The sequence below is a fragment of the Numida meleagris genome, chromosome 14, assembly GCF_002078875.1.
Source record: "Numida meleagris isolate 19003 breed g44 Domestic line chromosome 14, NumMel1.0, whole genome shotgun sequence".
In the NCBI taxonomy this organism is placed as follows: domain Eukaryota; kingdom Metazoa; phylum Chordata; class Aves; order Galliformes; family Numididae; genus Numida; species Numida meleagris.
In genome coordinates, this window is record NC_034422.1 from 2,804,224 (window position 1) to 2,818,981 (window position 14,758).

Consider the following 14,758-nt stretch of genomic DNA (forward strand, 5'->3'; position numbering starts at 1 on the left):
ATCCAATGTGAGCATGATCATCATGATTCAGATATAACCACCTTCTTCTCCTCTTTGATACTTCCTGCATTGATGCTGCAGTGATTCACACAGATAAAGCAGCACAATAAGCTTGGCTTAGTTCTGCGTTTAGTTCTGCACGTAAAGCCATAGTGGGCTAGCCCTGGAGCCACCGTGATCTTGTTTCATCATCTAGACCTGTGTAAATATGAAGCCTGCTACCATCTTAAGCAGTATCCTGATATGACTAATCCGTGCTTTACAAGGTCAACATGATCCAGGCATCTGCTGACACACTGGTTCTTCTCTCACCTATTGGAAAATCAAAGGCTCCATGTGGAAGCAGCCCAGGCTCTTCACTGTACTTCCCAGATGCCTAGATCCACTGTGGCCATCCAGCAGAGGCAGACTACAGGAAGGCTCTTCTCCAGCAGCAATCTTCTCCCAGTAGACAACAACTTAATGGCTTCCCAAGATGGGAAGGTATTTCTCCCCTCATCTTTTCAAAACCAGCAGTAGTGTATCCTGCCTGGAGTGGACTGCAGGCTGTGGATGTATGCCTGGCGATGGGGGACAGCAGAGGTCTGCAGTTACGACAGTCCTTACCTGCCTGCACAGGTGCCCTCTTTACTGGGCCTTGACCACACACTATTAACTCTGGTGCAGCTGGGGGCAAAGGCTGAGCTACAATCCCCTGCTTGTAATGGTGCCCCTGGTTTCCGCACAGCAAACGTGCACAAGTTGGAAACTGAGGCCAAGCCAGGAGAACCCTTTCCTGTTTGCAGGGGGTTTCCCATTCTCCTCGCCAATGAAGCAATGGAACAGCTGGAGGTAGGAGATGAGTTGGTGAGCATGCAAGGCAGAGCTGTGGGAGCCCTTCCCTGCCCACAGGGGGATCAGACTTTGAAGGCTTTTTCCCAGAGAGCAGTGGTAGAGCAGGTGCTGAGTGTTGAGCTGGCTTAGGAGTAGTCCTAAACAGGCAGAATCTTTTCCTGCCTGCAGAGCAGCCCTGTTTCCCAGGACTCGCACCACATCTTGTTGGCTTGCAAGCACCCCTAAACCAGAAGCATCTCTTCTTGCCCGCAGGATGGTCACCTACATACACAGTTAAAAATCTGTATCAGAAATTGCTCAGAAGTTCTGCTCTGGACCAGGAAAGAGAAGGCAAGAGACTGAAGATCAGTGTAGACTTTGGATGTGGGGGGATCCACTGCACCAATTGTCCAAGGAGCTCTGTGTTCAGAAAGCACTGGGCACGCTTCCTCTGACACTCCCAGCCCTCGTGTCGGGCACCCCAAAGCAGCCGCTGCTGGAAATCTTGGCTCTCTTACTTACTTAAAAGATTAAAGGCCCATGAATATCCTTCCAGAAGAAAGTAGATGACTATACAGAATTCCATTAAACCAAGTCACTTGGCCAGAGAAGTATTATATCCCATGCATTGGCAGCAATTCTGAATTACTTTCCACCGAAAATAAACCTCTGAATCGCAGTACACGTGGTTGAAAGTTTTCAAAAATTTTGATTCAGAAGAGGAAAGAATTTTCAATAGAAAACTGGCGTTGTTTCAACCAGTTTTCACAGAGCTCCAAAACATATCCCCTTCTAAAACAAAATTTAGCCAGAATTTTGAAGTAAACACTGAAACAATATTTTTAACTGGAACCTGCCATTCAGCAAAGCCAACCTAACGTACCACACCTAGAAAGCGATGACAACAATGTCAGCGTCCTTCTGCCCATTCACTGTACTGAGCTGTCCTGCACGTACAGGTGAAAACAAGATCTTGCCACATAATCCTGTTTACCTGCAAGTATCCTCACTGGACAAGCACTCCATAGAGAAGAGCTGAATGCGTTTCAGAGCTACATTTACTTCTGAATTAGGTTTCTAAATAGCCCCCGCATTCTCCCTTTGAAGGTAATTCAGCAACATTAATTATATTTTGATGGCAAAACCTGGACATGACACAGTAATGACCCCTGAATCCACACCTAAACAACCAAGAAAACACAAAGCAGTCTTTTTCTCTCCTTTTGAACTAGCAGCACAGGAAGATGTCATGGTTTGAAAACCGTTGTAATGAAAACGCAACACTTACATTTTTTCATTGAGGCACTTGCATCCAAGAATGGGTGATGAAAAAACTCATCTGAAAAAAATACCAAGAGTCAATACAATGAGTCAGTGAAAGGAAAAGACTGTAAGAAGTTTGCAAAGCAGTTCAAGCATAACAAGGAACAGTATTTTTACAGTATTTTTCCATGCAGTGTAGTTACTTAACCAAGGAAGCTGACTGATAGCTGTTGCAGACAGCACTGGTAAAGAATGCAGATGGGACTGGTAAAGATGTGGGACTTTTTCCACAAAAAAACGAAGTTGTTTGGATCCGAGGATCACTATCTAAGTATGGCAAGAAAAAAAAACAACACCCCTAAATAAAAAAAACAGTGGTGCTTGTGCTACCAGGCATCTCTGCAACGTCAGCTAGGGGTGAGGAGGGAAACCAGGTGGGCCACTTACATTAATGAAAAAGGTAAGGAAAAAAAAAAGCTTTGCCAAAAGCATGCCTAGGACATGCTTGAGACTCACCACCAGTACAAGTGGCTTTTCCTTCTCCACAGACTATTAAAGAATCTGGTAATATTTTGTTGCAAGCTACAAGGATGGGCTGCCAGAAACATTCACTAAATTAATTCTGAAAAATTCCATCTGCTGGAATCAGCTACTGAGGGCCAGAAACTAAGACTATGTCAAGAGTTGGCATGGCTGCGTCAAAAGCTCTTATCAGCAAGAAAAGGCAAATTCTAAGATGCCAAGTAGCATTAAAAGCCATCATTCCTGGTTGATCAGAATGACAAGTCACTCTAATTGCAGAGATCCAGGGGAGCTATACATTTATTATACTGCACTGCCACTAATTCCACAGAAAAGCCTAATGGACTTCTACTGAGTGATATTTCACAATACATAGAGCTGAACCCATCCCACACTGAAGGCAGAAATGCATTCTCCAAAAGGCCACCCCAGAATTACAAGCCCGGAACTCCTTACACCAGCACAAGTGCCACATCTTTGCTCAGAATGGGAGAATTTTCTAGTTATCCGGGTCATGAAATGCTTCTGTCTGAGCCTGTGAGAGACTCTACGTGTTTTCCCGTCCTCCTAAGCAGCTTCATTCCTTCATCTCCAATCCATTGCACTTCTGTGCTGATTCCTCCCGTCACGACCAACAACTCAAAGCAACTCAGCCTTTCAGAAGCATTAGTCATGGATCAACACTGATTACTTGGCTAACTGCGAGCCGTTCAACTTGTTTTCCCAGCATGGATTTCCTATTGCAACACCCAAGGTTTACAGACTTCTGAATTCTGTAAACAGCGCCTCTTTGGCCAGTCAGCTTTCCAGAAAGCAGAAACTGGTTTCAATTTTGTGGGGCTTTTTGTTTTGTTTAAACGTAATCCCTTTCCCCTCGGCCCTTTCTCGCCACTGCCGTGCCAGAGTCCTGCAGTCAGAGCACACTGGTTTGGTGCTCAGCACAACAGAAGTAATGGAAACCTCTGGCAGGGAACGCTGGAACCTCAGATAACATCTGCTGTGGATGGAGAACATCCTTATTCATCAGGAGCCGCTAGTCTGCTTGACTTTCAGGCTGCTTCTTCAGCCCACTCCTCCAGAGGTACCACCCCCTCAGCTCAGCTGATTCAACTGGTTATGCAGTAACATCTTAGAGGGTGGAAGTGACTATTTCTTTCATGCTTTCCCCTCCAAACTGCTTGTTAATTGTGCTTGCAAAGCAAAATTTAACAACTCCGCTTGTAATCATCAACAGGCAGCTTGCAGTTTGAAACCCTGCTTGTTTTCCTCTAGATAATCTTGAGACTGCAAAGACCATCCACTCCTGGTAGAAGAATGCAAAACAAGTAAAAAGAGCTTCAACCTCATGCAGTGCAGTTGTGTGAAGCAGCTGAGACGTGGGGGAGCTCTGTGGATGGCACTGCTCCTATCTCTAACGGACTACAGAGGGCCTCTGGGACCAAAGAGGAGCAGCCCTGGCCCAGCAGCACACACAGATCCTAACCTTCAGAGCACAGAAAGCTAAGGGGACAGCTAACAAAGGTACAGACCATCAGCCAAATTAGACCTTTTATAAATAGCAGAGGTGAACAGAGCAGCCTCCGGTTAGTTTGCCAGCAGCAGGCCAAAGCACCTGTCTACCAGGAGGGCCATCTAAGGGAAGAGGAGGCGGGGGGAGATCTGCTTCAGACAGGATCTTGAGCTGTAGGACATTAACACTTTTGTGTGCTGCTGGCCACAGGCAGCAGCTGAAAGCATGACAATAGTTGGGCACAGGGAAGTGCTCTCAGCAAAGCAGTGCTACTGTTTTGGCAAGAGGCATCATCTGAGCTGACACTCTAATGAAAAGACTAAAGGTCCATTTGGCACATGTACTTCAGTCTCCGAGCCCCCGGGAATGTAAAGGAGCTGAAGACCTAGCAGCAGAAGACAGCAGGGAAAGGAAAACAGTTGGGTCATAAGCAAGGGTAATGCTCAGATATTTAGGCAGAAGTAAAGGGTCAGAAGATAGAAGGAAGAGGTGGACGAGGCAAAGAATGCAACTGGATGATGAAGAAGTAGTGTATTGGTCTTTAATAAATCACTGCTCTGGTGCATATTTTCCTGTTAACTGACGGGTGATATTATAATACAACACTGGTAGATCTCAATGGTTGTCTGGCATCCTTCTATAAGGCACAAGGAACATCTCTGCCATAAGCTCCTTTAACAATATATTCACAAACCCTACCTAAGAAATAATTACATATTACAAGGGCATGCTGATCTGCAGAGAAAAGGATCCCTTAACTGATTAAGGGGAGACAATTTCAATCCAGCAAGATGTTCCTGCAACTGTTGTCCTGAATGAAATCAAAGTATATTATCTCAAACTTCCAAGTGCTAGAGAGACAATGACTCATGCACTCTATTCTGAAGAGGTACAGAACTAGCTAACAGGGTGGCCAGAAAGGTTCACTAGACTCCATTTCTGACAGCAGGGAAATGGGAACCTCAAATGTATTTTTCTTTTGAGAGGTACAGCAGCATGACAAAAGAGGCAGAGATCCACCACCCAGATAGAAGGTCTGCAGGGACTACTGAGAGAGGTACTTATATTTAGTCAGTCAGCATCTTCAATAACTCCCTTTTGCAAAGGCTTGTTTTCATACTTCTGCAACATCATAAACAGTAGTCCTTTAAATTCAGCACACAATAATTACAATCAGACTGTTAATCCATCTGCTTGCTTTACCCAGATGACAGCATCCCCAGAAAGGCACTCCTGATATCTCCAATCCAAAGGAATAAAAAAGGCTGCAAAACAGTTTATCTTCATCAACTAGCACATGCTGCCCCAAAGGAACCAATCCACCTGAGCTGATAAGCAACAAAAAATAACAGAAAATCAACCCCCAAAAGAAAAATAACAAATCCTTTTATGCTGAGTCAGACTCTAAAGTAATGTTCTGAAAACATACATGAGGATACTTTATTCACGTTACTTTTGCAAAAACCAGCCAATTGTGTGACAACCTGATCTAGCTAGATGTTCCTATTCATTGCAGGGGAGATGGACTAGATGACCTTTAAGGGTCCCTTCCAACTCAAGCAATTCTTCAGCTGTGATACTGCCCAACTGATATTTCACACAGACCTTTGGTTTCTGAGACCCCAGCAGCAGGGAAACCACTTACACAGGCTTTGCCCAGTGCTAAACGCTACTCAAACAGATGCTGGGCAAGCAAAACTTACCCGTTCCACCCGCAGCACAGACCAATGAAAGGCAAGCTGCTCCCTGCTGTTCTCCTCTGCATTCAGAGGATCATACGCTATCAGGACCACCTTCCTCAGTAAGAGACACTATTATTGTCCTGATTTTCACCTGAGAAAGATCTATGCTATCTTTACCCAAAGGGAAGGGAGAAGGAGAACAGACCAGAGTTGCCTTAAGGGAACTGGTCCTTTAAGGGACTTGAGAAAAACTTCTACCTCTTTCTGCTTTCCTCTAGATCATGGCCTTTTAGCTCAGCTAGACACATCTGGAAGAGGCTACTAAAACCAGAGCTGCCTGGCAGTTCATGTTTGTTCTCAGCATAGGAGGAATAAAAAAAAATACCAAGAGACATTTCCATGCCAGTCAAGTCAAGATACCAAGACAGATCTACAGCGATGGTCAGAAGACTGACAGCTGGAGCCCCAGGGAGAACTAAGGCATTCTTCCTCAGAAACCTGGAGAACGAGGGAAGGGTCTGCAAGCAACTACAGTCTTCTGGCTTGGATCATCACAGCAGACCCAGGAAGAGGGGGGTTATTACCTGAACTGACCATTAATTGGATACAGCTTGCGGCTTTGGGAAGAAACTATGGTAAGAAATGGGATGCCCAAGATGCACATTTCACCCGATAGCTCAAAAGACAGATTACAAAAGTGGAAGCCAGGAGATGGAACATAAATCAGAAAGCATTTAATGAAGTCTGCCAAATCTCTGGTTTCACAAAACTTTACCGGAATCCATACTGACCTTTCCGGCACATTCTAAAATAACCAAGATCATTCAATCTCCCAGGCAGATAAACACAGGTATTACCAGTCTAGTTGCTTCCCCAAAACTACAGAGGTTTGTGCACTGCAGTGGCAGAAGAGAAGGCACAGACTGGCAGCAGAACTAAAACTGGAAGCGGTCTCTTACCGAAGTCCATGCGGTCCTTATGATTGCGCTGCAGAAGGCCCAACAGTAGCTGTCTCAAGTGGCTCGATGTCTCCCTGGGGATGCTAGGATTGAAAACAAAAGCAAAATAAGAGACTCTCAGTCCATTTAAGCCACTTCTGCATATTCAGGAAGGCAAACTGCAAATGCAAACTCGCATTGTCCCTGCTGGGCTCACTAGAGAGAGGCTGAACAGGAACATCTCTGTTTGCATCCCTGTTTGGCTTTTACTCCCCATTGTCACTGTTAAGGCTACAACTAATCTAGCTGCAGTGGCCTCTCCCATGAGCACCTGCAGTTTCCCCTTCGGCAGTGGTGCCAATACCATCCCTCTGGTTCTCAGCTCAATCCAGTCAATAGGCAATATTTCACACTGAATAAAATCTCTTCTACTTGCTCTAGTGGGAATAAGGAAGTCATTAGAATGAAGCAGTTAATGAGGGGAAGTTTCCATTTAAGAATCTGGTAGTGTATATGTATCACCAATTACTACCATTTTATTAAGGCATTTCTTTTTAAACACAGCTGGCAAGTGATCTTTCTTTATTTGCTCCTTTGATATACAAACAACATTTATTAACCAAAGACCACTAAGACCTAAGCATCTGGCACCCAAGCAGGCTAAAATTAGTGCAGCTATTTCCCCACCTTCCAGTATAACTAGGAAGAAAATACTCCTCTCAATGGTCTTTGCAGCACAAAAGAGCCAGTAAATCACTGTTCTCATCCCAATCCCATAGGCAGATGGGAGAGAGCCCAGGGCAGATCTTTGTAACCCTGATGTACTGTGAGAAGCAGGGAATAAATGAATGGATTAAGGAAGGGAAAGCAGAGTTCAGCTCTTGCATAAGTGGATTCAGATCTGCTACTTTCCTCTGCAACCAGAAGCACCGTTAGGGGCTGTAGCAGCAGGTCCTGCGTGCAGCCAGAGCAGAGTTCTCCAAATTAAGCGTAGGTGGCTCCAACTCCTTTCAGTATTAACTGTGTTTATCATAGCTGTGCCCAGCATGGCCCCACAGCCTGCCAGGCTTTTCCCAATCCCCACGCAAGGGTCAGCCGAGGTAATGGCATGAATGCTCAGCACAGTAATTTGAACTGCGTGGAGCACGAGCCTGCTCAGTAGCACAGCACGTGGCTCACTCGGGCAGCGTTCTGCTTTGCTGGGCTGGCATCACTTGCCACCCTGAAGCCGAGGCTGACGGACACTGGGAGAAACAACTGTTCCTGCACCACTTCCAGCACCTCTACCCTTACCACAGACAGGGTGGAAAAGAAGCTGGGTCAAATGGAAGAGAGAAAGAGTGCTAGCTGGCACTACCAGAATTCCATTCGGCTGAAGTGAAACCAGAGATGCTGGGCAAGGTGCGTATTTATAGGCTTCAGGACTATCTGGTTATTTTTCTGTGAAGTCCTAGGCTTTGCCTGTGCAGGAATTTGAACCCAGTGATTCCTAGAACCGAGAATCGTGGCAAACATACACCATCCCTGTTTGTACTGGAGGAGATGATCTCCATCCCTGACACTGAAACAGTTGTGTACTCTTCCCAGCCTGATAGAGGAGGCCATCAGGACTCTGGATGGGATGCAGTTAAACTAAGACTCAGTTCGAGCCAAGACAAACAACCTCTTGTCAAAAAGCGTGTGCTTTAGAAGTGCACTGAGTAACAGAACCACCCAGGATACCACAGCTATCAGAGTCTCCTGAAAAATACATTAGTGTTGGAGATCTGCAGTCCTCCAGTGTTATCATCATCATTTATTTATCCATAACACAAAGCACTCATCCAAAATGAGCCCGTTTCCCAGCAATGCCTTTAACTATTGTATGATTTTAAAGCCAAGAAACAGGCAGGTCAAGTAGTATACTTCAGATGTTAGAACAGACTGAGGAGATGGCAGATTAACAGCCTGTTTGCCTCCTCCCATCTCTCACCTCTAAAACATCAAGCTTAGAAACCTAAGCAACAAAACTGCCACTTTCCTTCCGAGATCTAGAATATACTTTGCCATGCAAATCAGTGCAATGAATGTTAGTTATTCAGATCAGTGCTATTAAAATTATGAGGCCTTTGGGCTTGCTCCTACTGCCATTGGCTCCCCACCTCAGAATGGCATTTCACCTGTCAGCAATAGCATCAGCTTGGGAGGTAGAGGCTGCCGGTGAGGATTTAATCAGCTGTTCTTCCCCACCCCATTCCCAAGCCAAAACACACCATCTTCCATGGTGATGCTGGGAGGTTGGGTGCCAGCATGCCTAGCCCCAAGGAGAACAAAACCAAACACTGGCACTGCTGCTGTCTGAGAACGAGGTCCTGAGTGGTTTCATGTTCCATCCTGTACTGGCAGGGCTGGCTGAGGCAGCTCATTCGTGTTTACTCAGGAAATAGCACAGATTGCGGCCCACGTTAAAACTTACAAACTTCAGAAAGCATTAACACAAAGGCCACTTTGGATACAACTTCTGTGGTGAAAAAAATAGTGGGTTTGGATTTAAATACTGTGAAATTCAGGAGTTGAAAAGTAGAGATGAGTGAAAATAGTAAATGCAGAGTGTCTATAGAGAACTCACAACAAAGAAAAGGGACTAATCCCTACAAGAACAGACACGCTCTCCTCTCACAGAGGAGTTTCATTTCTCCCCTTGGCTGTCTCCTACAGCATACATTAGCCATGCAGCAGGGCAGCGTGATCAGAGCCAGGGAGCTTATTAATTGCAGTGATTTATTTCTCTCTAAATGAGAGTCACTACCTCAAAGGTGAGCAGCCATGTTTTATGCTGTGTACTGGAAACAGAAGGTCTGCTTTCTGTTTACACAGACTACGTGGCTCCAACTATGTGTCAGTGGCTTTGCTCTGAATTGTTTTGTTTGAGTGTTTTACTCCATCACACCCTCAGATTCAAAACTTGCCTCTTTGCCTCAGATCAAAATATGAAGTATTTAAAGGGGAATGAAATGCTTAGCACAAGTCATTGGTAATCACTCTGGCTTCTTTGCAGTTTTTTCCCCCCCATCTCTTGGACCTGTCTGAACTGATAAGGAAAAATCCATATAAAGTAACTCAAGGAACTTCCTGCCTATGTGGCTGCATTAGCAGCCCTGCCAAACGGAAGCTAACTTTCTGGTTAAAAATGCCTTCCAGTATTTGAATATGTAATCTGGAACTTCAGTTCTTTCCCTCTGCTAGGCTGAGATTTCAAAAGCATGCATGAGGCTTGGCTTTAAGAACACACAGATCAAAAGTACAGACCACAGCAACAAAACCAAAATATACTGACAAATCAGAGCACTGAGTGAGCTACTTCGTTAGGTAACATACACCCCTGGGATGAAAAGAGTTATCTTCCGTGCATGACCCATGGAGACTGCAGCAGTGTCCATTTCCATAGAGGTTATAATATTTCCTCCTGTTAGCAGGATGGACACAAGCAGTTGCTGTCCTGACACGTGAGGAACGGCAACATGATCTACACAGTCAGGTACAGCAGGTTACAGGAGAGAGACTGCAGTTTGGCTGCTTGCGTGATTCAAGAATTGCCATTATTTTTATTTTATTTTTAATAAATAGCTGTTCCTAGCCTCACGGAAGCCATACACCAGAAAGGATCACTGCCTGGTTCCTGACATCATTAAAATCCTGAATTTTTTGCAGTAAAGGAGAGTAATATTATCTATAGAAAGAGAGAACACCAACTATGGAAATGCAGTGCTCTTTCTCTGGGCCACATCACCGTTGGTTTAAGGAATGGGGCAAGGCAAGTTGCCAAATATTTTACAGTCATCTCTCAAATGACAAGCTGGGAACACGCAGGAATAGGTGTAAAGACAGAGTAAACAAGTGCATACAAACAGCAACACTGGGAAATGCTTACTTTGGCATCAGCATCTTGTTTTTCTCATAGAAGAGACGAAGATCCTGGGGGCTGCTGGCCTGTAGAGGAAAAATAAAACCAGTGAGTGAAGCAGCTGACAATAAAGGAAGGGGATTAGCATTTTTATTTCACAGTTACTCTGAAGAGCAGAGAGGCACTTTTCAAACGCTAACAGACACAATGAGAAGCTACAGCTTGCTTTAGTCTAAAAAGCCAGTGCTCTTCCAGAGTGAAAATATAACATTTCAGTCTCCTGCCTTTCTGTCCCTGACCCGGCTCTGCCCTGCTCCCCCTTTCTGAGGGCTGAGCTTCATTTCAGTGGGCTCGGGCGCTCAGGTCAGAGCTGAGCTAATAGCCTCACTCAGGAGGCTAAATAATTGCAGACGTGAGGAGTCCCAAATGACAAATGGCAGCTCCTGCTGCCAACATGGATTACTGCTGCAGGGTATTTAGAAAAGGGGCAGGGAGCCTGTTGACGGACAAGGAATCTGAAGAAATCAGGAACATCAGGAAACAGCAACAGAATCAGTTTTCTACTTTTATTCCAGGAAGCCAGAAGGTCTCAAGCTACAGCTCCTATTTCTACACTAATGTACACAATTGCTGGGGATGTGGACAAGATCCCAAATTCTGAGAGAGGAGATAAAGAAAAGGCTCGGCACAACTGAGGTTAAAAGTAACATTTCCAGGACTGAAGCGCAGACAAATATCTCCTAACGTCATTTCTTCATTTGTTTTATACAATGAATAAATACAGGCTAGTAAGTTAACCCCAACGTCTTAAGCTCTTCTGCTTAGGCAAAGTCTCTTTATTAAAGAGAGAGAAGGCTGGGATGACACAGACAAGGTAAATATAAACAGGGAAGGAAGATTAGAAAGATTCGCGTGCAAGCAATTACTGGTGCAGCAGAATGTTTAGGAAAGTGTGAACCAGGAGGCAACAGGCAGCTCTCCTGGCACTGCAGGCTCCAAAAACCCTCAAGCCTTCCACCTACTTCCATTTCTAAATTGGAAGCATCTAAGGTCAATTAAGATGCTTAAAATGGAACATCAGACAAGCCAATCCGCAGATGGCCATCACAATACCACTAACACAGCATGGCTGGAAAAGCAGCCATATAAGATGCTGTTGCAACATCACCTACTCCCTCTGGCTGAAGATGAACATGAAGTTAAGAGCAACTAGAAAAGCTTAGTACAAAACTCTGAAAGAAACCAGAGGTAGCTGCTAATACCAACAGACTTCTGTAACAGTGATTAGAACAACACTTCTTGCGTAGTGTTAGCAAACCAAACCTACTAGCTTTCCTATCGACTGGTACCAGTAAGACCAAAACGTGCATTGCTGTTTATGCACCCACCCACCCAGATCCTTGCACAAACAGAGCTACTGGATTCCTAAGAGAAGGAAATCAAGATTTCCTAGTTCCTTCTGCAATAGTTTATCCTCTGTCATTCACAGACACAGCAGGGACTCAAACAGGAGGTGCACAATACATTCTTGAGAAATCATTAAAATGAATGGAGTTCAGCAAAGCATTTCCAATCACTGCCATCCAATTTGATTTGCTTCAGTAAAACTCCATTTTACACCTTACCCCTTGCAGACCTTGCCCTGTAATTAGATTCTTAACATTTGGCAAACTTCAGCAAGGCAAGTGTACACACTGCACCAAATGGCTCAGCCACAGCACTCTGCATAATGAAAAATACGCTGACAGACAATGAGCAAGAAGGAACAGAACTCCACTGCAGGGAAGCTAAGTGTCTGCTCACATGAGAGAAGCACAAGCCTTGGCTGTTTTCTCTGTTTGTTTCCTGTCGCAAGAACTCAATTGTTTCATAAATACAATGAAGCTCTGATCTATTTCAAACACTGTTTTGTCAGAAATTTTCCTGGCAGTGAAGATGGGGTATATTAAAAACAGCACATATGCAAAGCCCACTTCATTAGAGGAGGTTTCTAAGCACAACCTTTGATGGAAACAACATCTTCAATAAAGATCCCATCTTCTCTTAAGACACCGGGGGAAGGAATTGAAATGGCAGTTCTAGGTATTAAGGACTTAATCTAGGGAGATAATAATTAAGGGAGATATACCCTATCTAACAAAAACACTAGGAAATCCTTGTATGCACCTATCAGCTGGATCATTCAAGGTATGCAGAGCCAGCTGCTACCTGTAGGACAGGTCAGAAACCAGGGCACAGAATGGCTAGTTCAGCTTTTATTTTCCCCACATGTAGGAGACACAGCAGCAGGCCAACTCCTGCCCTCACTCCTCCTCTCCGGAGCAGCTGCACTGGTGTAACTGGGTCTGGTTTTGTCTGTCCTTTCTATATATATGTAAGACAGTCAGACAAATTCAGTCCTGCCACTCCGCTCCTTTGTCCTGAGCAGCAGTGGAAATATGTTTAGCCAGCACAGGCATTCAGCAGAGCCTTGCCAAATCCCACTTGGTGCTGGCTGCCTGCAAATGAATTGCACCCAACAAGCAGTGGTGCTTCCAGAAGCGCTCAGCACTGGATTTGTTGTGCCTGGGGGAAAGCTGGATGCAAAAGCACAGAGCTCAGTCAGAAAAGAACCAGAGACATTCACACCCTCAGTGAACAGCACTGTCCAGTCAACATTTCATAGTGTACATAATGGTAACTGCTCCAGGTAAGTGGCAAGCATCCAGGCGATCCTGAAAGCACAAGCAGCAGAAAAATTATATGTATGTCTCCTTTTTCCTTAGCTGTCCATGGAGGTTTTTCTCTCAGCTCCCAAGAGAACAAATACAAGGCAAGAAGCCCATGGCTCACAGATCACAGCAACAAGTTGATCACTGTGCCAAGTTTTGGTACAGCAGCCCACCACCTTTTAACCTCGGAGAGGAATACGTCTGCCTGCGGACACAGAGAGGAGCTCTGGGAACAGAAGAGCAGCCTGCCTAACAAATAAACCAGAAGTTCAAATTCTGGCAATGAAGTCCTCCTCCCCCCATTTTCTTCAAGGCCCATTTTACAACACAGCAGTTGTTTTAAGTGATATATAATCCTAGTACTTACGCCAATTGAATTGACTCAGAAATAAAGCAGCAGACTTGGTACGTCAGGCTTAGAAATTAATTTTTCATTTACCAGCTAGCTGGGACGAGAACATACGCATGCAGGTTAACTCCTTCAGAGCTGCCAGACCGGCAACTTGTGCTCTCTCTCTCTCTCTCTTCCCTGCTCCCTGGCTCTCTTCATGCATCACCAGCACACCATGGCCATACAGCAGCAAGGAGATTCATGCAAGAGCTCCAGCAGCAGACAGCCAGGTCTCCCGATCCTTAGCAGGACCTGATGGCCCAATCTTTTCATCTCTAAGCACAAGAGAAAGCTGCTACACTCTCGAGGCATTTCTCAGTGTGACAGCAAGACCTGGAAACACACTGTTCAACTCCTGTCCTTGGTGACAGGAATGAAGAGACGCAAGAGCAGACCACTTATTAGGCAAGGCAAATTAACAATTCCACATGAATGCAGTGCTCAGCAAATCTGTTTATGGGGATTATGAATCCTATTAATCCCATCCCTGTGGCAGACTCACTGTTTTGTTTATGGGCATGTTTAATACAAAAAGCTCCTTATGACAGCTTCATGGGCCATCCTACCAACTGTTCACACTGAGCATCTGCAGCTTCTTTCTTGTCTGCATGCAGGGAAAGGACAGGAATGGCTTTGGGAAGTTGCCTTGGGTGACCCAGCTGCAGTTAAAATTAAAACTCTGAGACAACTATAAATCACATTCACACTCATGCACTCACATACACACATCTCTGTCTAGATTTACAAGCACTTTCTAGACTGACAGCTGCCTCAGCCTTTCCATACATGTTTGATCTTTTCTCCATCTAACCCAGTCCCCCGAAGCCTATTTATTTTTAGACACCTAATTCCTCCTTGCTGCAGATAACACTGGAGTCCTTTGGGTCTGCATACCCATGAAGTTGTCTAATTGGCTCAAACAGCCAGAGAGCCCAAACGCAGCCCGTTTAATTCCCATGGGAATCTCAGCTAGCTAGAGGTGAGGTGCTGTCCTGGCCAGTCTGGGAGGGAGCGCGTTGTGAGGATTTAGCCTGAAGAGGTTACC

The 14,758-nt window shown here is 45.0% G+C and overlaps 1 protein-coding gene across 3 annotated transcripts in view; it reads right to left on the reverse strand.

Annotated features, from left to right (window-relative positions):
- Window positions 1-14,758, reverse strand: part of ULK1 (unc-51 like autophagy activating kinase 1) — a 74,221-nt gene that overhangs the window by 30,822 nt on the left and 28,641 nt on the right. For all 3 annotated transcript variants that reach the window (XM_021412952.1, XM_021412953.1, XM_021412951.1), the window contains exons 9-11: window positions 10,639-10,697; window positions 6,750-6,832; window positions 2,102-2,152 (exon numbers count right to left, since the gene is read on the reverse strand). In XM_021412952.1, coding sequence (XP_021268627.1) covers window positions 2,102-2,152; window positions 6,750-6,832; window positions 10,639-10,697 — 193 coding nt within the window. The remainder of the gene's footprint in view (window positions 1-2,101; window positions 2,153-6,749; window positions 6,833-10,638; window positions 10,698-14,758) is intronic.